Genomic DNA, 20,450 nt, shown 5'->3' on the forward strand with positions numbered 1-20,450 from the left:
ACAGGAGCTGTGGAAACAAAATATCACTAATTGACGTAATGGCTGAGTATCAGCAAACAGCAAATTTCTGCCACTAAGAGCCGTGAGATATTTTGGTCCACAGAGCTATGCTGATCAGATTCCAAATTGTATTTCTGTCCCACTAAAGGAGCCCTGGCAGCACAGTGGTTAAGTGTTCGGCTGCTAACCAAAAGGTCGGCAGTTTAAATCCACAAGCCACTCCTTGGAAACCCTATGGGGCAGTTCTACTCTGTCCTATAGGGCCACTATGAGTCGGAAGCAACTCGACAGCACATAACAACAACAAGAAGGCCTGCCAAGGAGCCTTGGTGGTACAGTGTTTAGGCACTCAACTGCTAATCAAAAGGTAGGTGGTTTGAGCCCACCAGCCGCTCCATGGGAGAAAGATGTGGCAGTTTGCTTCCACTGCTTCCATAAAGATTTACAGCCTTGGAAACCCTATGGGGGCTGTTCTACTCTCTCCTATTACTGGGAATTGTCTTGACAGCAAAGTTTTTTTTTTTTTTTTTTTCCTAACAGGACTGGGATCCTCTCTCTGGGCATCAGCAAAAGGCAGGGGGTGGGCCAAATGGCTTCTCAGATTCGTTTCCATTCTGAAAGTCTGTGAAGTTTAAAAGGCAGCGCCCACAGGGAAGCTGGGGGGCTGTCCGAGGTCCTGAAGTGTAGCCGAGCAGAATAGCCTCCCATTTCATGTAATTCTAGGGCCCTGGCAACTCTGGTTCAGCCTGGTCTCAGACTTGGAAGTACGTGTGGGAAGAGAGATAATTATAGGAGGGGAAGCATATGGAAGGAGAGAGAGATACAGAGAGAGAAAAAGGGAAATACACAGAACCTTCTGAATAGGCCTAACCTCCAAGAGACTGCAAAGCCAAAAAAACAAAACAAAACAAAAAAACTTTTGCTTTGACTTTGTTTTCAAATAATATGATTAGCAAGAAACCCCAAATGGACTTCTAAGTCAACTGGCAAAATAAATTCTATTATGAAAACATTCTGCATCCCACTTTGAAGCGTGGCATCTGGGGTCTTAAATACTAACAAGCGGCCACCTAAGATGCATCAATTGGTCTCAGCCCACCTGGATCAAAGGAGAATGAAGGACACCAAGGTCACACAAAAACTATGAGCCCAAGAGACAGAAAGGGCCACATGAACTAGAGACTTACATCATCCTGAAACCAGAAGAACTAGACGGTGCCCAGCTACAACCGATGGCTGCCCTGACAGGGAGCACAACAGAGAACCCCTGAAGGAGCAGGAGAACAGTGGGATGCAGACCCCAAATTCTCATAAAAAGACCATACTTAATGGTCTGACTGAGACTAGAAGAATCTCGGCGATCATGGTCCCTAAACCTTCTGTTGGCCCAGGACAGGAACCATTTCCGAAGACAACTCATCAGACATGGAAGAGACTGGACAATGGGTTGGAGAGAGATGCTGATGAAGAGTGAGCTACTTGTATCAGGTGGACACTTGAGACTGTGTTGGCATCTCCTGTCTGGAGGGGAGATGGGAGGGTAGAGAGGGTTAGAAACTGGCAAAACCGTCACGAAAGGAGAGACTGGAAGGGGGGAGCGGGCTGACTCATTAGGGGGAGAGTAAATGCGAGTATGTAGTAAGGTGTATATAAGCTTATATGCGACAGACTGACTTGATTTGTAAACTTTCACTTAAAGCACAATAAAAATTATTAAAAAAAAAAAGAAACCGCAAATGACCTTCACTTAAAGCACAATTAAAAAAAAAAAAAAAAAGAAAGAAACCGCAAGTGGCCTAGGCAAAAATATGGAACAAATGAATAAAAAAAGTTGTGCATCAAACACAAATTTGTGAACAAAACTATAACTCCATAGAGTGAAGCGTTACAATCACTTGAGTCATACCAAAGGACTCATAGTTCTGTATTTTTGCCTTCTGTATAGACAGAAACAGTTTAATATTTATGGACAAAGGACAAATAGGAACATGACTAACTTAAGGTTATGTTCTTCAAGTTTTATTCAGCTAATAATATGGCATGATCTTCCCACCATCCTTACTGATAAGCTCACGCAAGCATCTTTCATCTTGAAGGCTAAAGAAACTTGGCTAAAACCAGATGCAGAAAAGGGGTCGGCTTCACTCTTCGTAGCAAATGTGGTGTGTAGTCAAATACATATTGCCTTATAGCCATCCTTAAGTATTTTACAAATTAGCCATATCCCCTCACCTGATTGTAAGTTTTTAAGGGTAGTGACAATGTCTCATGTCTTCTTCCCCCACACAAACAGGCACACACAGCACCTAGCATGCAGCTGGACACACAGTAGGTGTGCAAGAAAAGTTTCTTGGTTGACTGAGTAAGGCAAAGTGGAGATGAAGGCTGGATTTCACTTAGGTAATGTATTCTCTTTTTTCTTTCTTTTTTAAAATTAGTGTTGTTTCTAATAGTGAAAAGCTAGAAACAACACAAAAGTCCAACAAGATATTGAATAAACAAACTGTGGCACATGCATACACTTGAAAAAATATATATATATTTTTGAACACTACACTTAATTGTAGAAAGAAGCAAACAGGTCTATATTACTGACATGGGAAAATGTCTAAGATTTATGAAATGAAAAGAGAAAGTTTCACAACAGTAAGTAATTATAAAAATGGTGTGGCAGTGGCATCTGACCTCCTCTAACTTCACAAGAGGGAAGAAGAATCAAGATGAACAGCCCAAGGCTGATTCCTATGAGGTGGAGATCAGATACACTGCCTCTCTGTGCCATCTTCACCAATTCTGACACCAACTATCCCTCCCATGGCACTCTCTACTTTGCTGCTTGGTTCAATAATTCATTGCAATGGCCACACAGAACTCACAAATACTCACAATTACGGGGTTTATTAGGGAATTAACAGGTTACAATTCAGGCTCAGGAATGCTCAGGGTACAGTTCTTCCATCAGGACAGCCTTTCCTCAGTCATGCCCGTAGGCATGCCTCTCTCTGTCCCTTGATCTTTGCCCTGCTCGGGTAAGTGTTACAAAGCTCTTTTAGCTCTGCCAATAAGTGCCCCGAGGCACCCTGGTCTGCCAGTAAGCGCTGGCCCAAAGACACTCAGCTCTAGCTCCACAGGTCCGCAAACCTAGCTCTGCCAAGTGGCTGGAGGCACCCTACTCTTCCCTCCAGCAAGCCTCCTGCCCAAAGACATCCAGCTTTCTCAATGAAAAGACAACTCAGCCATCTCCTGCCAGTCCCTCCTGCCATTTCTTTGCCTCCACTTCTCACCATCTTTAGTGTTACAGTTCTCTCTCTTTCTCTTCTTGCCTCTAGGATGGCTCATTTTAAGCCTAGCAGGATGGCAAAACTGACCAATCAGTTCTTCAGGGTTCCATAGACCTTAATTGCATTTTCCCACCCCCAACAGGTGCCATGAACTTTATTTGCTTTATTAGCAAGCTATCCAATCCCCTTGGTGGGCCACAACTACCTTATTTGTATAGTCCCACCCAATCACCTGGGTGAGAGTTACAAGATCACGGAGAGAAAGGCTATATAAAAATGACCCGTCGCACTGCAATAATGCATATGTGACTCTATTAAAATTTTTAGATTCATCTAGAAAAGTGACTTTTTATTACTTCTAGCCATATTCATCTCTGTGCTCCAGCAGCTTGCGTAAAGCCAGAGCTCAGTAAATGTCTGTTAAATGACGAGGGCAACACCAAGGACTCAGGGTAGTATTTAAAATACTCACAACAGAATGTAAATCCTGATCTTTCTTGTTACTGGAGAACAAGCAGAATATTCCTATCATTGGGTGGGTGGGAAAAAGGAGAGGACTTCACAATCAGCCACAGTTGGGAAGACGTTAGATTGAAGGTCTCTGGTTCAACTCCAGACTTGGGTAATACTTTTTTTGCCCTATCTACCTATCTATCTATCCATCCATCTATCGTCTATCTACAAATGATGATAGATTACCATTAATAGATAAATTATCTGTTAATAAAATTTCCTAACTTATTTTGAAAAATTCAAATCTAGAGAAAAGCTGTAGTTAATACAATAAACATCTGTATGCCCTTCACCTAGATTTTTGCCACATTTGCTTTATCTCCTCCCTCTCACGTATCTCCTAAGACCATCTGCCTATTATTACGTATGCCTTACTTTGAAATAGTTTAAGACACACAAAAGTTGCAAAAACAAGTACAGAGTGCTCCCATGAACCATTTATCTGGCTTCCCCTGTGACAGCATCTTACATTATCAAATCCAGGAAACTGACATTGATACACTATTAATTCAATTACACACCTTATTCAGGTTTCACTAGTTCTTAATTCTCCCCTGTCTCTGTCTCTTGGTGTGTAATTCTACACATTTTTAATAAGTGTATAGGTTTGAGTAATGGAACTGTTTTATCACCACAAAAAAACTTCCTCATGTTACCCCTTCGTAGTCACATTCTCCCCCAACACTAACCCCTGTCAACCATCGATCTGTCCTCCATCACTATAATTATTTCACTTTAAGAATGCTATATAAATGGAATCACATAAAATATGTAATCTTTTGAGATTAGCTGTTTTCACTCAGCATGATTCCCTCAAGATTTACCCAAGTTGTTGTGTGTATCAATAGCCCATCCTTTTTAATTCTGAGTCGTATTCCAGATGTATCACAGTTTATTTAGCTATTTACATGTTGAAGTACATGACATTTGGGTTTGTGAGGTGTGGAACACCACTATGTATACATTATCTCTTTTAATCCTCAAAGTAATCTCCTGAGAGACAGGTTAAGGGCTCTCAAAACTAGGCTCAGTGGGTCTGGGCTAAGGACTGGGAATCTGAATTGTTTAAGTTCCCAGGTAATTCTAATTTGGGAACCAGTAAGATAGGTGGTTTTATTTCCATTTTACAGATGAAGAAACTAATGCTTAGCAAATAAAAGTGATTTGTTCAAGGTCACATGGCTGGGAAGAACCATGATGCCAAACTAGGTCTCTCAGGGAGTTTTACTGCAAGCTAGCCTAGCAATGGGAGACCTAATACTTAAAAAAGAGAGTTTATGAGAGAAGAGTAGAGGGCTAAGAACTGAGCCAGGAGGGTGGTCAGTACTGCCAGATGCTGCAGAGAGGCTACAGAGGATGTGGCATGAGGGAGAGCTGGGGATGTCTGACCAATGTGTCTTAGGTACCCAAGTCTGGCATTAGAGGAAGATGAAGACACAGCCCTGGCATACAGCAGGGCATGCCCTCAGGAAACCCAGCCAGTTGGAAGGAGTTATGGATTGAGGCTCAGCCAAGATCACTCCTTCGTGGGATGGCCTTGTGCTAAAATTATTAAAGCCAAACATCTAGGTTTGTGGGATGGGGTGCCAAGAAAGGGCAGATATAAACCTCACAGGAGAAGCTGTTTGGAATCTCGGTAAGTAGTTCATAAAGTGGAAAATAGAACTCACTCTAGAATTTCCAGAGCCATTACCCCTTTGTTGGATTATCTGGGCCTTTTGCCTCACTTTCTTCTGCTCTATGTGTTTTGCCTTTGGGGAACTGCTTCTATTGGAGGATGGAAAGAGAAAAAAAGGTGAAACTCCAACCAGGACATTTTACTGATTTTTAGTAATTCTAAATAACATGGCTAAAATGAGGTTGGAACTATAGCCCAGAAGTAAAACCTTCTAATTATCTGTGGTTATTTAAATTCTGCATTAGAAGTACCTGGGAACTTAAATGAGATTGGAACTATAGCCCAGAAGTAAAATCTAATTATCCACTTAGCCATACTTGTGCTGGTCCCCGGTACCACAGACAATTAAGGTTGGCTGTGTTCTCCCCGAAGGGGTATCTTGGAGGCCTGGGCAAGGACGTGGTAGACAGTTTCCTGCAATCCCAACTCCAAGCTCAACTCATATCCTGTTGTTGGTGCATCTGAATCAGTGTCCTTTTATCTGAAAGAGGATAATGATAATAATAACCCCTTATAATGGAACAGCTTACTAAGCACCTTCACGTGCACCAGCTCAGTCTTTCATGACCCTGGGGAGAGAGGTGTTGCTATCCTCATATGCTGAGTAAGTGCCAGAAGCTGTAATTCAAACCCATCACCTCTGACTCTGAGTCCAATGTTCTTTCAATTACAAATCAGCCTGCTAAACTGTTATTGGCCAAAATTATTCTGAAGCTCACTTAGCCCTATTCTGGTTGCATGGAAATTAGTGAGACCTCAAGAATCTCATTGCTTTAAGAAGCAGAATTATGTAGTGAATGGAGAGAATATATGTATGGCTCTGGCCTTTTCTTGCTAGTGACCTTGTGGAGAGTGCTGCATCTGAGTCTCAGTTTCTAATCTGTAAGATGGTGTTATGGATTGAATTGTGTCCCCCCCAAAATGTGTGTCAACTTGGCTAGTCCATGATTCCTAGTATTGTGTGATGTTCACCATTTTGTCATCTGATGTGATTTTCCTATGTGCTGTAAATCCTGTCTCTATGATGTTGATGAAATGGGATTAGCAGCAGTTATGTGTGAGGCAGGACTCAATCTACCAGACTAGATTGTGTCTCGAGCCAATCTCTTCTGAGGTATAAAAGAGAAGCGAGCAGAGAGACATGGGGACCTCATACCACCAAGAAAGAAGTACCGGGAGCACAGTGCATCCTCTGGACCCGAGGTCCCTGCACTGAGAAGTTCCTAGACCAGGAGAAGATTGATGACAATGACCTTCCCCCAGAGCCAACAGAAAGAGAAAGCCTTCCCCTGGAGCTGGCACCCTGAATTCAGACTTTTAGCTTCCCAGACTGCAAGAGGATAAATTTGTTTCTTAAAGCCATCCACTTGTGGTATTTCTATAGCAGCACTAGATAACCAAGACAGATGGGCATAAGGGCCACCTTGAGGAGTGGCTGGAATGAGGTAGCCTATGCAAAATAATGGTCACACGGGCTGGGAGAGAGTAGTTATTCAGTAGTGTTAGAACTCTTCCATCCTTCACATCACCAGGTCTTTCTGAACCCAAAGACCTCAGAATCGAGTCCCTCCAGCTCAGGTCTTGGTCTCTGATGAGGAATCAGAGGGACAGGCTGTGGCAGGGTCTAGCTATCTTCTATGACATCAAGTACGAGGGCAAGGGACATGCTCCAAAGTCCTACAGGGCTCCCTTTCCCCCTTCCTTCATGGCATGTCTCAGATAATATTTACCCCCAATGAGGTGAAATAAAGCTTCCTTAGAGTTATCCTGGAACTATATCCTAGACATTCCATAATCAAGAAAGCCCCTCAGTCTGCAATTCTGAGGTCTATTGAAAAGGTCTTCCTACTCCCTATCCAAGGTCGTATCCACATTCTGAGGGGCATTATAGGCTAGAAGGTGAATACGTAGCATAGACTCCACACTGACACCCCTAGGCTTCATCTTTCCAGACCCCATTCTTTGATTTCCCCCACCATGGTAAATAAAGGAGGCTCAGTCACCAGGGCCCATCCCCACTCGTACAGTTTAATCTGTTTGCAGGGACCTCTTGTCCAAAGAGGGAATTATCACAGGAATGGGGCTCTCCCAGGCCAGAGGAGGATCTTTCCTGCAGGACATATGCAGACAAATGTCAAATACCTACAGGGCCAGAATTAAGGTGGATGTAAGCCTGGTGTGGACAACAGTAAACTTGAGAGCACACTTCTCTTATACAAACGTCAGGCAACTCAGCTTTGCCCAATGTGGCCATCCCAGCTCTTTCCATTTTTAGAAGACAGAAATCCAGTTTTCTCTTAGATAAAACCTCTCGATTTAAAAATGTTCACTTTGAAATATTTCAAAATAAAATATTTCAAAAACAAAAGTATACAATACCTCGCCACCAGTTTATGGTCCTAGTCTGTGTCGTGGCTCTGCAGTGTTGGCAAGGAGCCCCATTAATTCCCAGCGCTTCTGTTCCCAGTCCTGCTCCTTTTCCTTTCCACCGCCCCTTCTTTCCACTTTCAGGTGCAACCCACGTTCTTTACCGACCTCCCCTTTCCACCCTGGGCGTCGCAGACTTCGACATGGCCTGCCACCCTGGGCACTCCCCCGGGACCTGCAGAGAACAGTTAGAGGGATGGTCTCTGACGTAGACCCACTCTCCGCCTGAGCCGGCTGAGGGTGAGGACAAAGCCTCGTCCTGGGAGCCCTAGTCTTACTGAAGAAACAGGGCCTCATCCATAGTAACTCCAGGGTAGGGGTGGGCGTGCGGGCCACCTCCTAGAAAATCATAAACTCCCGGGGGACTAAAGGGGGAAGGAGCACAGGGTCAAGGGGCGCGACATAGCTGTGTGGTTTATGGATGGGAAATCCCAGTCTTTTAGGCACCCTTCCGCTCAACTAGCTTCCAAAGCAGTCGATTCTTGGGAACAGGCGCTGGGGACAGGGGGTGGTTCCTACGCAGATGGCCCTGTCCCCGCGCCCCAGGTCCATCACTTGCGCAGCTGCAGTAGTCACCGCGCTTCCGCGCACCGGTTCCTGGATGCCCCCCTCCCCCCGTTTCCTTCTCTTGGCCAGACGCGGAGCGGGAGCTCCGCCCCTAACGCACCGCCCCGGCCCCCCGCTCCTTAAAACCCTGCGCACACCGCCCAGAGCGCCCCGCCTGGCGCACCTCGCCTTTCCTCTGTAGCTCTAGCCGCAGCCGCACGCCCGGCCCCGGTCCTGGCACCATGAGCTTCGGCTCGGAGCACTACCTGTGCGCCTCCTCCTCCTACCGCAAGGTGTTCGGGGACGGCTCTCGCTTGTCCGCGCGCCCCTCCGGAGCAGGCGGTGCGGGCAGCTTCCGCTCGCAGTCGCTGTCCCGCGGCAATGTGGCCTCCTCGGCCGCCTGCTCCTCGGCCTCCTCGCTCGGCCTGGGCCTGGCTTACCGCCGGCCGCCGGCGTCCGACGGGCTGGACCTGAGTCAGGCGGCGGCGCGCACCAACGAGTACAAGATCATCCGCACCAATGAGAAGGAGCAGCTGCAGGGCCTCAACGACCGCTTCGCGGTGTTCATCGAGAAGGTGCACCAGCTGGAGACACAGAACCGCGCGCTCGAGGCCGAGCTGGCCGCGCTGCGGCAGCGCCACGCCGAGCCATCGCGTGTCGGCGAGCTCTTCCAGCGCGAACTGCGCGACCTGCGCACGCAGCTGGAGGAGGCGAGCTCAGCGCGCGCACAGGCCCTGCTGGAGCGCGACGGGCTGGCAGAGGAGGTGCAGCGGTTGCGGGCACGCTGTGAGGAAGAAAGCCGCGGGCGCGAAGGCGCTGAGCGCGCCCTGAAGGCGCAGCAGCGCGACGTGGACGGCGCCACGTTGGCCCGCCTGGACCTGGAGAAGAAGGTGGAGTCGCTGCTGGACGAGCTGGCCTTCGTGCGTCAGGTGCACGACGAGGAGGTGGCCGAACTGCTGGCCACGCTGCAGGCGTCGTCTCAGGCCGCAGCCGAGGTGGACGTGGCTGTGGCTAAGCCAGACCTGAGTTCGGCACTGAGGGAGATCCGCGCCCAGTATGAGTCCCTGGCCGCCAAGAACTTGCAGTCCGCCGAGGAATGGTACAAGTCCAAGTTTGCCAACCTGAACGAGCAGGCGGCGCGCAGCACTGAGGCCATCCGGGCCAGCCGCGAGGAGATCCACGAGTACCGTCGCCAGCTGCAGGCACGCACCATCGAGATTGAGGGGCTGCGCGGGGCCAACGAGTCCTTGGAGAGGCAGATCCTGGAGCTGGAGGAGCGGCACAGCGCTGAGGTGGCCGGCTACCAGGTAAGGGCGCCCTATCCCTTCTCGCCCCTACCCAAGCTCCCGGGCAAATTCTGGCCGTAGGAACCAAGGGGAGGGAGGAGTCCCGACGGAGGTGTTGGCAGACAAAAAGCCCTGAAGTCTCCACAGTTAATCTGGGGGCCTGGAAGCTCCCTTCCCCTGCCCCTCACGTCCCTGTCTTAGCTCTTTTAACAAAGAAGCCTTAAGCCCCTGTTCTTCAGAATCGTACAATATGATTGCATAAAAATTAAGTCATGCCTCCCTGGCAGCAAGTGAACGTATGCACAGTGGCAACCTGGGGAATAGTACCCCACCCAAAGTTGGAAGTGAACCCAACCGAGGTGGATTACAGCTTCTCCTTTGTCAGAAGTTGGTGTCTGGGTTGTCTGGCTTCTTTGGTTGACTTTAAAAGTCTTTCTATGGGCCCTGGAATTGATATTCAGGGAAGGTGTAAACCCCAGGGTTGGGGGAAGAATGCTGTACCGAACTGGGAAAGGTCCTAACCCATTTTCTTGATTTTTGCCTTCAAAGGAGTAGAGATTGGGAGCCAACATCTAGGTGGTGGGGCTAGTAACACCCACCCTATTCTACCCCACGCACACACATGAGGTTCCCTTGTGAACACTCTTTTCCCAATGACGCGTTAGACCTTTTAGCAGAGAGAGTGTGTGGGTGGTTGGGGCGCTGTCCACAGTGCTGATCGTGAAACGAACCACCTTCAGGTCTTTTCATTTCAGAAATTCTCTCCCTCGATCTCCCCCTCCCTCTCCTTCTCTTCTCTCTCTCTCTCTTTCTCCAGTCTCATGTCCCAGTTAGGATTCTCTAGGCAATTAACTTCTTTGATTTTTTTTTTTCTTGCTGCAATACTAACGTATCAATCTCGGCTACCTGCAATCAAAGGTCACCTCCTGGACAGTGTCAATTTTCACTTTCATGGATGGCTTGGCACTTAACAAAAACCACTTAACCTGCTTAGCAGCTGTGAGATGCCACTTGAAAATACCCATTTCCTAAACATTTTTCCATCCTAAGTGCATGTGATTAATCACAGAGATGGAGTTTCTCTTTGTTACAGGCCACTTATTTTTCCCATCTTTGCCTGCCTGCTAAGCTCCTTTGAAGGTATTGATTGGCTCTTTCCTCCTTTTCTCGCCCAGCAAAGGCCAGTGCATCTTCAGTTTTACTGTAGGACATTCCAGGCTTATGACCAGAAAGGTCACAGAGGCAGGAGACGGGGTGAATGAAAAATGTAGAAAATAATGTAAATAGTATAGTTCAGCTTCAAGGTATAATAAAAGCTCCACTGGATAGAATGGCAATAATTCAGAAACTTGCAATAGCTGAACCTAACCAAGATCAAAGTTTCCGTTTGATTAAATTGAGTTTGGGTACATTAATAGAACTAACAAAGGAGTGGAATCTCAAGCGTACCATTTTTAGTGCCATCACATTTGTTTAATTGAGGCTTCATGTTTTCTTCTGGAAGCCTCAAAGGAAGAGCTAGATGGTCATCTGGAGGGCTAGCCCAGTATTTCTACAAAAAGGGTAACTTACCCACATCTGCCATCTGAGTTAGACTTTGCCGTGTCCTGTGTTTGCTTGTTGTAGCCCCTTCATTCTAAGAGGTGGTGGCTGTGTTGTCTGCCTTGTTTTGTTTGTTTTAAAAGGCTTTCTAGTGTTAGACAATAGTATAGCCATCCAGATATGGTCTACAGGAAACAAACAACAGAAACTGCGGCATCTGCAGCTCTGCAGTGCTGCCTCCATCAGCTTTAGCCTTCAGAGGCTCAGTGGACCTGTGGGTGGGAGTAGAAGGGGAGGTCAGACAACAGAGAGCTATTTCCTACCCCTTGGAACCTAAAGCTTAGGTGGAACTCACAACCTCAGCTGTGATCCTGAAGACCTGAAGCCACAGGGGTGTCCTCTGGTTGTTCTCACTAACAATTTTAGCAGTGCTGACCAAGATAAAAAGCCTTCTTCTCCATGGTGAGATTCAGCCATTGTTTTCTTACCCTCTAACCCCACCCCTCCCCTTTCACTGCAGTACTGGTAGGCTGTTCTCTTTCTTCTGCTTCAGAGATTACTTGTAGGCCCATTTTACTTTGCAAGCTTGTTACCTTCTAAGAAGCAGAGAAAGGCCCTGTTAAAGTCACATTTTTCCTGCAGAGAACAGACAGCCTGTTTGAGGAAAGGAAGCTTAATACACTTTTGAAAGGGTAAAGAATGGTTCAAGGTGACGCAATAAATACACAATGGTGTATGAGAGAGTCCGAGTTAGGCAAGAGGAAAGATCGTAAAGAGGTTATTGTCTTCAAAAGCCAAACGCACCCATCCTCTTTAGCTGAAGTCTTTTCCATTTCTGACCCAGGGTGGCTCAGGTTCCTGCGAGGAAGCTTCATTGCCATTAGAGCCCCAGCTCTGCCAAAGATGTCTAAGGATGGTTTTGGAGGGTACTTAGGGCCCAGCCTTGTACTATGGTCGGTCATGGAAAGCCGAAGCTTTTCTTGAAAGACCTTGCTGAGCAATCAAGATCTTTGTTGGTTAATGCTCTCCAGGGAGATGAGCCAAGTCTGGCCTCTTCTTTCCAATATGAGATTGGAACACAACCTAATTAAATAGCAGGAGGGGTCTTGCCCCTTGGGGAGTGGGGGTGACAGTGGCTGCATATAAATCTATTGCGTGATAGATCCATTTCTGAAATTAGAATTCAAGAAAAAAGCTATGTTTGGTTTTTTGTTTAACTCTTCCATCTGTTTTTTTCTCCCCCTACCCCTCTCTACCTGCGCTGGATTACTGTCACCCGGGCTACCATGATAGCACCTTTACAGAAATAAAATTAAACTAGTAGTTCCTAGGAAACCCTGGTGGCGTAGTGGTTGAGACTGACGGCTGCTAACCAAAATGTCGGCAGTTTGAATCGACTTGACGGCAGTGGGCTTGGGTTTTTTGGTTTAGTAGTTCCTAAACTCAGCAGCACATTGAGATCACTCGGGGCTTAAAAATAAAAGATTCTCAGCCCACTCCCAAAGATATGGATTCAGGTATTCACAGGTGGGGCCCAGGAATATGCATTTTTCAATAAAAGTGCTGCATCCTGTCAGTCCTCAGACTGATTTGGGGGATGCACTGACCTAAATCACATTTTCTAGTGTAAAGCAGCTATTGAGGGTTATACAATGCAAAATTTTAAAGTGTGGTGGGGGGCAACAAAGATGGGGACAAGGACAGGGATGTGAATAAGGCATGCATAGTAACCACAGGTGGACCACATACAAAAACCCTCTTTCCCCACCTAAAGTCATTGTTCTGAGCAGTAATTCTGGATGTCCTCTCCCAATCAGACTGTGCCGTGCTACTGCCCACCTGGCTGAGGGGCCCTAAAAGTGATGAAATCCACTGCACTGTTTATCCTGCTCTTCTCCACTACAGATGCTAGTGTGGCCTGTTCTTTCTCTTCCTCCCAGACACCATTCTTTCAGCTCTGGGGAAGATGCTTAGCACTGTCTTAGCTGCTCTGGGAGAGACCTGACTGGAGCTGGGAGTGCCTCTTACCCATTCCCTCAGGCTAAGCCAGCAGCTGCTGCGTGGTTGGGGGAGGGGGCAGACTGCAACGCTGCGCTCAGATTTCCAGCTGGAGGCCATCTTTGGCAGGGCTTTTGAAGGGCAATGCAAGATACAGCCTGGTGTGGGGAGGAGAGAGCAAACAAAGAGTGAGACTTTGAAGAGCAGTGGTCAGCAGGCAGCACAATTCCTTCTGAAAGGAGGAAAGTCATGCTTTTTGTCTGGTTTTATCCATAGACATGTGAAATATGTAACATAAAAGTTCAAGGAAATCTCACCTGTCTAGAACTCAGCTACCCAACAACCTTGTATTCAGGAAACACGGCACTGAAGCAGAAGTAATTTTTGAAAAAGGACCTAATTAACCTGCTGATGAGATAGAACATCTATCTGTAATAAATCACATAGTAGAAAGTTGGCCCCTGCGATGCCCTTAGCCTATTCATTCTTATGTTACCCCAAACCAAACCAGTTGCCGTCGAGTCAATTCCAACTCATAGCCACCCTATAGAATAGAGTAGAACTGCCCCATAGGGTTTCCAAGGAGCGGCTGGTGAATTCGAACTGCCAACTTTTTGGTTAGCAGCTGAGCTCTTAACCACTGCGCCACCAGGGCTCCAATAAGAGCGTTCTTATCTTACATGGTTCTAAAATGCTTTGTAATTTTTTTTTCGAGCCTGCAGCAAGATAGAAGGCAAGAGAGACCACTAGAGTCAGGCATTGGCAGGAATGAGTAACAATAGATCAGATCAACTTTCAGGACAAAGAAAACCACGAAGCAGCAAACACTAGCTCGAATACTGCTCTTTGGGGCCATTTAGAGTCGAAATAAACAGCTCAATACATCTCAGTTGACATAAAAGACTCACTGAATCATAGAAAAGTAATTGATCATCTATCATGACCCTTAATCGCTAAGAAAGGTTTCATTATGTTTCATGTTCTAAGTAAGAGTAGTACATACCAATTTGGAAAGGTTTCTTTTTGTTCAAAATTGTCATTTTTTAAAAATGTAGTGCTTTAAGGGACATGCCTCCAACTATCCAATATTAAAGGAGCCCTGGTAGTGCAGTGGTAAAGCACTTGGCTGCTAACCAAAAGGTCAGTTCATACCCACCAGCTGCTCTGAGGGAGAAAGATGTGGAAGTCTGCTTCCATAAAGAGTACAGCCTTGGAAACCTTATGGGGCAGTTCAGTTATGTCCTTTGGGTCACTATGAGTCAGAATGGACTCTACGCCAACGCGATCCAATATTAAGGTTTTATTATACGTTGCTTTTGTTAGTTCTCTAAGTGGGTATACAGATGGCTTCTGATTAGTCTGTCCATTATCATTAAAAGGGTAGAAAGTCACATGGTATGGTATTAGCAATAATAAAAATCACTCACATTTATTGAGCACTTCCTGTGTGCCAAGTGCTGTTCTAATCCCTATTATCTAATTGAGCAGCTAATGGTCTCATTGTATAATAGTGTGATGTTCATTAAACTGGTATCCACATTTGAGGATCTCAGAAAACCTTAGAAAAGAATAAACATGATCATTTTCCATATGCAGAAACAGAACGTTTGAAGAAGCTAAAATTTAGGAAACTGACTGAGGTATGTTCGATTGTGGCAGGGCAAGAAATGCAGCCCAAGATCCTGGTGAAATCCTTCTCTTTGTCTCATACCACTTTTCCAGCTGCTTTGCAGAATGATAATATTTCCTTCTCTTTCTCCTTTTCCCTTCATCCTTGTCTCCTTTCCCAGTTACCACAGTACTATTAGTCTCTTAACTCTAATCCAAAAATAGTAGACTTGTTTATAGCAACCATCAAGTAAAATTTGCTTAGTGAAAAGTCTTTTAAGCCCTTATGATCTTTTAACATACTTCGGGACATTTCCATCACTGTGTCATGTATTTTCACCACCTCCTGTCATCCCTTGCTTTCTACCCATCAGTCAGTTGAATCTCGCCTTTGCGGTATTCCTGTCAATATTTATAGAACAGGTAGGTGGCATGAATTTTAATTCTTTCTGCAAGTTCTCTTGATTTGGAAGTTTGCACCCCCTGAAGTGTCAGCCATGCCTTTCACCATCACTGATCTAGGTCCACACAAGGGAAGTTACAAGGGAGCACTTTCTTGAGGTCTCTGATATATTATCACTGTTTCATAAAAATTTCTCAGTCACTGTGCTTTTCATCTCTGCCAATATACAGTGGAGTTATGCGAGTTATTTACTCATGCCTTTTCAGGTCATAAAAAAGAAAAAGTGCTTATATAGCATCATTCATTCATTCAGTAACTATTCATTGCGCATCTACGGTGTACATTGTGTTAGGTCCTGGGCTGCCAGAGATGAACTAGATAGAAAGGGTCCCTGCTTCCATGTTAATTACATTCTAGAGTGGTAGTTCTCAACCAGGAGTGATTTTGCTCTCTAGGGGACCTTTAACAATGTCTGTAGAGACATTTGTGCTTCGTAATGTAGAGGGTCAGCAAAAAAGAGGAAGACCCTCAACAAAATGGATTGACACAACGGCTGCAACAGTGGGTTCAGGCATAGTAGCATCAATTGTGAGGATGGTGCAGGACCAGACAGTGTTTCGTTTTGTTGTACATGGGGTCGCTATGAGTTGGAACCAACTCAATGGCACCTAACAACAACAACAACAGAGACATTTGTGGAGCCCTGGTGGTACAACGGCTAAGAACTTCTCTGCTAACCAAAAGGTCAGCAGTTTGAATCCACTAGCCACTCCTTGGAAACCTTATGGGGCAGCTCTGCTGTTCCATAGGGCGGCTATGCGTCAGAATTGACTTGATGGCAACTAGTTTGGTTTTCTATTTTTTGGAGATATTTGTGGTAATCACAACTGGAGGGAGTATCTTGTAGGTAGAGACCAGGAATGCTGCTAAACATCCTACAATGCTCACAACAAAGAGAAGTGCTGAGATTAAGAAACTCTGTTATACAGGAAGGCAACAGAAAATAAACTAGAAATAAATGAACAATTTCAGATAGTGATAAAAGCTAAGAGCAAAGTGGCCGTTTTCAAGTGGGTGCCTTCTTCTAATTTGTCCTCCCTGTGGTCGTGCCTTTTTCTAATTGGCACAAGGTCCAGGCATGGGCTAGCAGCTGCTCTGGCTTGAGGCAAAATAATCTGCTGGATAGGTTGGTTGCTAAGGAAGACCTGCCTGAGGAGAGGACATTTAAACTGAGTCTGTGTGACAAGGAGTCAGCCACGTAAAGACCCTCTACTGAGCATCCCAGGCAGAGAAAATAGGAATCGCAAAGGGCCTGGGGCAGTGTTGGACTCTGTATGTTTAAGGAGCAAACAATGTCAGGGTGGGTGAAGCACACTGAGCAAGGGGAAGAATAAAGATCATGCTGGGGAGTTTGGATTTTATTCCAAAGCTGTTGAAAGGTTTTAAGCAGGTGCAACAGGATCTGCTTTGTTTTTAAAAGATCCTTCTGGCTGCTCAAGAGTCATAAACTTAAAGCTTTTTTTTTTTTTTCATGCTGGGTTTTGCACCTGGAAGAATTCGGAGCACACCTTACATGAACCTAGTTTCTTTTTCAATTAATTTCAGTCTGCCATTTGGATTTAAAAAAAAATTCTGTTGAGTATTTCTGCTTCCTCCTTATCCATCATGTAAAATGCTTTCAGTAAAGTCATTGAGTGGCAGGCTTCCAGGAAACGCTGCAAAACCATCAAAGTGAGTGAAGCAATGGAATGGAGGCAGAGAAGCCTTGCTGTCCTTTCCCTGCTTTCCACGGTTGGAATTTCCTGACCATAAGGCTCTGGGTTTTGGAAAGGACATGTAACAACTGAGTTATTTAGTAGCAATATAACAAGCAGGGAGGGATGGTAAGTTAAAAAAAAAAAAAAAATCTCCCCAGTGTTCGGTTGAGAACATGTGTCCCATGCTTCCCAACCCTCACCATGCATCAGAATCTCCTGGGGACCTTTACAAAAAAATGAAGATGCTGGGACCACATTCTAGAACAAATGAATCAGAACCTGGGGTGGGAGGTAGGCATGGGTGTCAGTATTTTATAAGTTCCTATGTGTAGTCAGAATTGAAAACCCTTGCCTTGTGGAAGTTTTAATGAATCTCAGCTCATCTGGCCTAAATATTTTGGATATGTCTATTTCCAGGATAGCATTGGGCAGCTGGAAAATGATCTGAGGAACACCAAGAGTGAGATGGCTCGCCACCTTCGGGAATACCAGGACTTGCTCAATGTCAAAATGGCTCTTGACATTGAGATAGCAGCATACAGGTAATTAAAAGGGCATGCTCACCCAAGTAGATCCAGTCATCTGGGGCAATGCTACCCAAAGGAGTGGTTCTGGCTTCTCTGGTTTCTGAAGGATGAGGCGGGATGTGGAAGGACAGAACTGGTATATTCCAGGTGAGCTGATCCCTCTGTCCATCTGTTTGGAAATATCCCAGCTTCACCTTACTAATCTGGGAGTACTCTGTGTACCCCATCAAGGATTTGAGGGGATAATATGAATACACCGAGTTGAAATAAAATCCATCAGACTGCCTGGAAAAATACAGCATATACAGCTATAAAATTCTAACAGGTGAGGCATCCCACCAGACTTCTACTAAGGCAATCAATATTCAGTGAACATTTACCTAAAAAAGTAGTAACAGCAGCTACTATGTTTTGAATGACTACTACGTGCCAGACACTATATTATACTTCACATACATTTTCTAGGTATCAGGTTTTAATGTTCCCATTTTGCATATGAGGAAACTGAACCACAGATTGTGTAACTTGCCCAAAGTCATAGCACTGGGTAAATGGCAAAGCTCAGATTCAACCCCAGATCTATCTGAGGCACCCCCTCCTTTTTTTTTTTTCCTTTATGCTATGTATAAAAAAACATACTACTTCAAAACGAAGTTCCAGGAGTGTTTGATAGTGTGTTGAGTTTCTGATTTTAAAAAAGTGATGAAAACACTGGAGTTATGAGAAACAAGGTACTGGGGCTACTGTTTAGGCCAGGCTGAGAACTGTCTGTAACAGTTTCATTTACTGGTTATTTGTTATTGCTGGTTCCCTTCCTTTTGTTTCACTATACATTGAAAAAGTACCAATCTCAGGTTCAAGAAAAATGACGCAATTCCTCCTTCTTTTGTAGACTTCTCACCTCCTTAGCCTTGTTGCATTTAAGGTGTTAATGAGCAAAATTACTTCTCCCTAGAGCTTCAGAGACTCTAAGTGCCAAATACGGGTGTGATAATGGCCAAGGGGAGTTATAGGTGTTTCCCTTTGACAATGATTTAAACACAGATGGTGCTGAGGACCGTGTGTGTGTACTTGTATACACAACAACTCTTTGAGCTTTGGAATTCAATATTTATTGGTCTCAATCTCTAAAATGAATAGGGACTGGAGGGTTATGTTCTTAAAGAAAAAAAAAGTTGCAAGTTGACTGACTTCCTGAGAGTTTTTCTCTGTTGGATTTACAGGAAACTGCTGGAAGGTGAAGAGACCCGTTTTAGCACCACTGGATTAAGCATTTCAGGGCTAAATCCACTTCCCAATCCAAGTTATCTGCTCCCACCTAGAATCCTCAGTTCTACAACCTCCAAAGTCTTATCCACTGGGCTGTCGCTTAAGAAAGAGGAGGAGGAAGAGGAGGCTTCCAAGGTAGCCTCTAAGAAAACCTCCCAGATAGGGGAAAGTTTTGAAGAAATATTGGAGGAGACAGTAATATCTACTAAGAAAACCGAGAAGTCAAATATAGAAGAAAGCACCATTTCAAGCCAAAAAATATAATTCAGTTGCTTAAAAAAGTTAATGCTTAAGAGGGAATAATATGCATTTGACTCATTAAACACCCTAGTCTTGAGCCAAAACACCTGTCACCACTATAAAATGTCTTCAAGGCTTCAGTCTCATACTTAGTATTGAATGGTTTCTCTAATAAGAAAATCACCTCTAGATTGGCGCAAACTATAGTCCTGGAACAATCACAGAAAAGTTGTTGAAGAATACAGCCTCCTCACCTACAGCTCAGGCTTCATAGCGATAGATGATTCAGGTGCAGAGGAAGTACGAACTAAGGTGCTAAATCTGTGATCATCATCATCTGCTGTGAATAGAAATTAAAACCTATATTCACGCACTATACCCAGCCATTACCCAGCTATACAGTCTCACTTTAGATACCTAAAACATAAGATCACTGCCAAAGATAAACCTATGGTTCATACCCAACTCCACTTTAATAGAACCGTTCCACAAATGATAGGTGTTTGCTTAATGGACATTTTCCCTTCCACCCCCACCTCACTTCCATACATCTTTTTCTTCCATCCACGGAAGAAAAAAAAAGAAAAGCTATTGTAGTATTCTTCCCTTTTAAACACATTTAGGCTATTCTCAAAGGAGCTTACCCCTTTGAGCTCTTCTTGCTCAATGGGTAAAATTAAATGCATGTTGACCATTTCTGTGCTCGTGTAATGACTTATCCCTGCACATTTCATATCCTTCCAATTCTGTAGGTTAAAAAAAAAATGGTGATGAGTTGTCTCCAAACAAATAAAGTACTGACGAGTCCCTAGATTTTAGGCTTTGAGCTTATTCAAATCCATTTAATTAGAAAAAAAAGTTGATTATTAAAAATGTAGTTTTCATCGTAACTTTAGAAACATGGTAATAGTTATCCTAAGCTGTGATTAAGCTGACCTTAGATTTAGTAGTGTAAGTTAGAGGAGGTATTTCTATGAATGGAAAAAGCCAAGGTCTCATTTATTTATCTGTGTCTGATCATTTGTGGTGATACAGAATTAGCTTTTTCATGTTCTCACCTTAAAATCTACATTTCCTCTTCCCACTAGTCTAGGTCCTAAAGAGGCCTTGTTTTCACTCTCCTACGCCGTTTAAGACTGCTAAGAGGAGGCTATTTTATCACCAGGACACAATGCTACGGCCCAAAAGTTTAGAAAAATAATAATAACCATTTCTGGTCAATCAATACCACCAGCAGATATAAAAAAGAAATCTTTCTCTTTAAAAGAGTCTTTCTGCCAACACTTTCCACATTGCTGCACAATTGGCAGGGTCTCCTTTCCCTGCTGGAGAGGAAGAGGCATTCAGAACAGAGGAAGGGTGTTCATGCCCCTAC

The 20,450-nt window shown here is 44.7% G+C and overlaps 1 protein-coding gene across 1 annotated transcript; it reads left to right on the top strand.

Moving 5' to 3' along the window:
* Nucleotides 1-8,629: 8,629 nt before the first annotated feature.
* On the top strand, nt 8,630-20,010 carry INA (internexin neuronal intermediate filament protein alpha). The gene is made up of 3 exons (XM_049855877.1): nt 8,630-9,752; nt 17,457-17,581; nt 18,790-20,010. The coding sequence occupies exons 1-3, from the start codon at nt 8,688-8,690 to the stop codon at nt 19,097-19,099; spliced, it is 1,500 nt and encodes a 499-aa protein (XP_049711834.1). The 5' UTR covers nt 8,630-8,687; the 3' UTR covers nt 19,100-20,010.
* The last annotated feature ends 440 nt before the right edge of the window (nt 20,011-20,450 follow it).

The sequence above is a fragment of the Elephas maximus genome, chromosome 16, assembly GCF_024166365.1.
Source record: "Elephas maximus indicus isolate mEleMax1 chromosome 16, mEleMax1 primary haplotype, whole genome shotgun sequence".
NCBI lineage: Eukaryota > Metazoa > Chordata > Mammalia > Proboscidea > Elephantidae > Elephas > Elephas maximus.

Excerpts from the sequence above, each read along its gene's own strand:
- INA (XM_049855877.1), top strand. The coding sequence starts at position 8,688 with ATGAGCTTCGGCTCGGAGCACTACCTGTGCGCCTCCTCCTCCTACCGC. Across the intron at positions 9,753-17,456 it reads CTGAGGTGGCCGGCTACCAG|GATAGCATTGGGCAGCTGGA; the intron begins GTAAGGGCGCCC and ends GTCTATTTCCAG. Across the intron at positions 17,582-18,789 it reads ATTGAGATAGCAGCATACAG|GAAACTGCTGGAAGGTGAAG; the intron begins GTAATTAAAAGG and ends TTGGATTTACAG.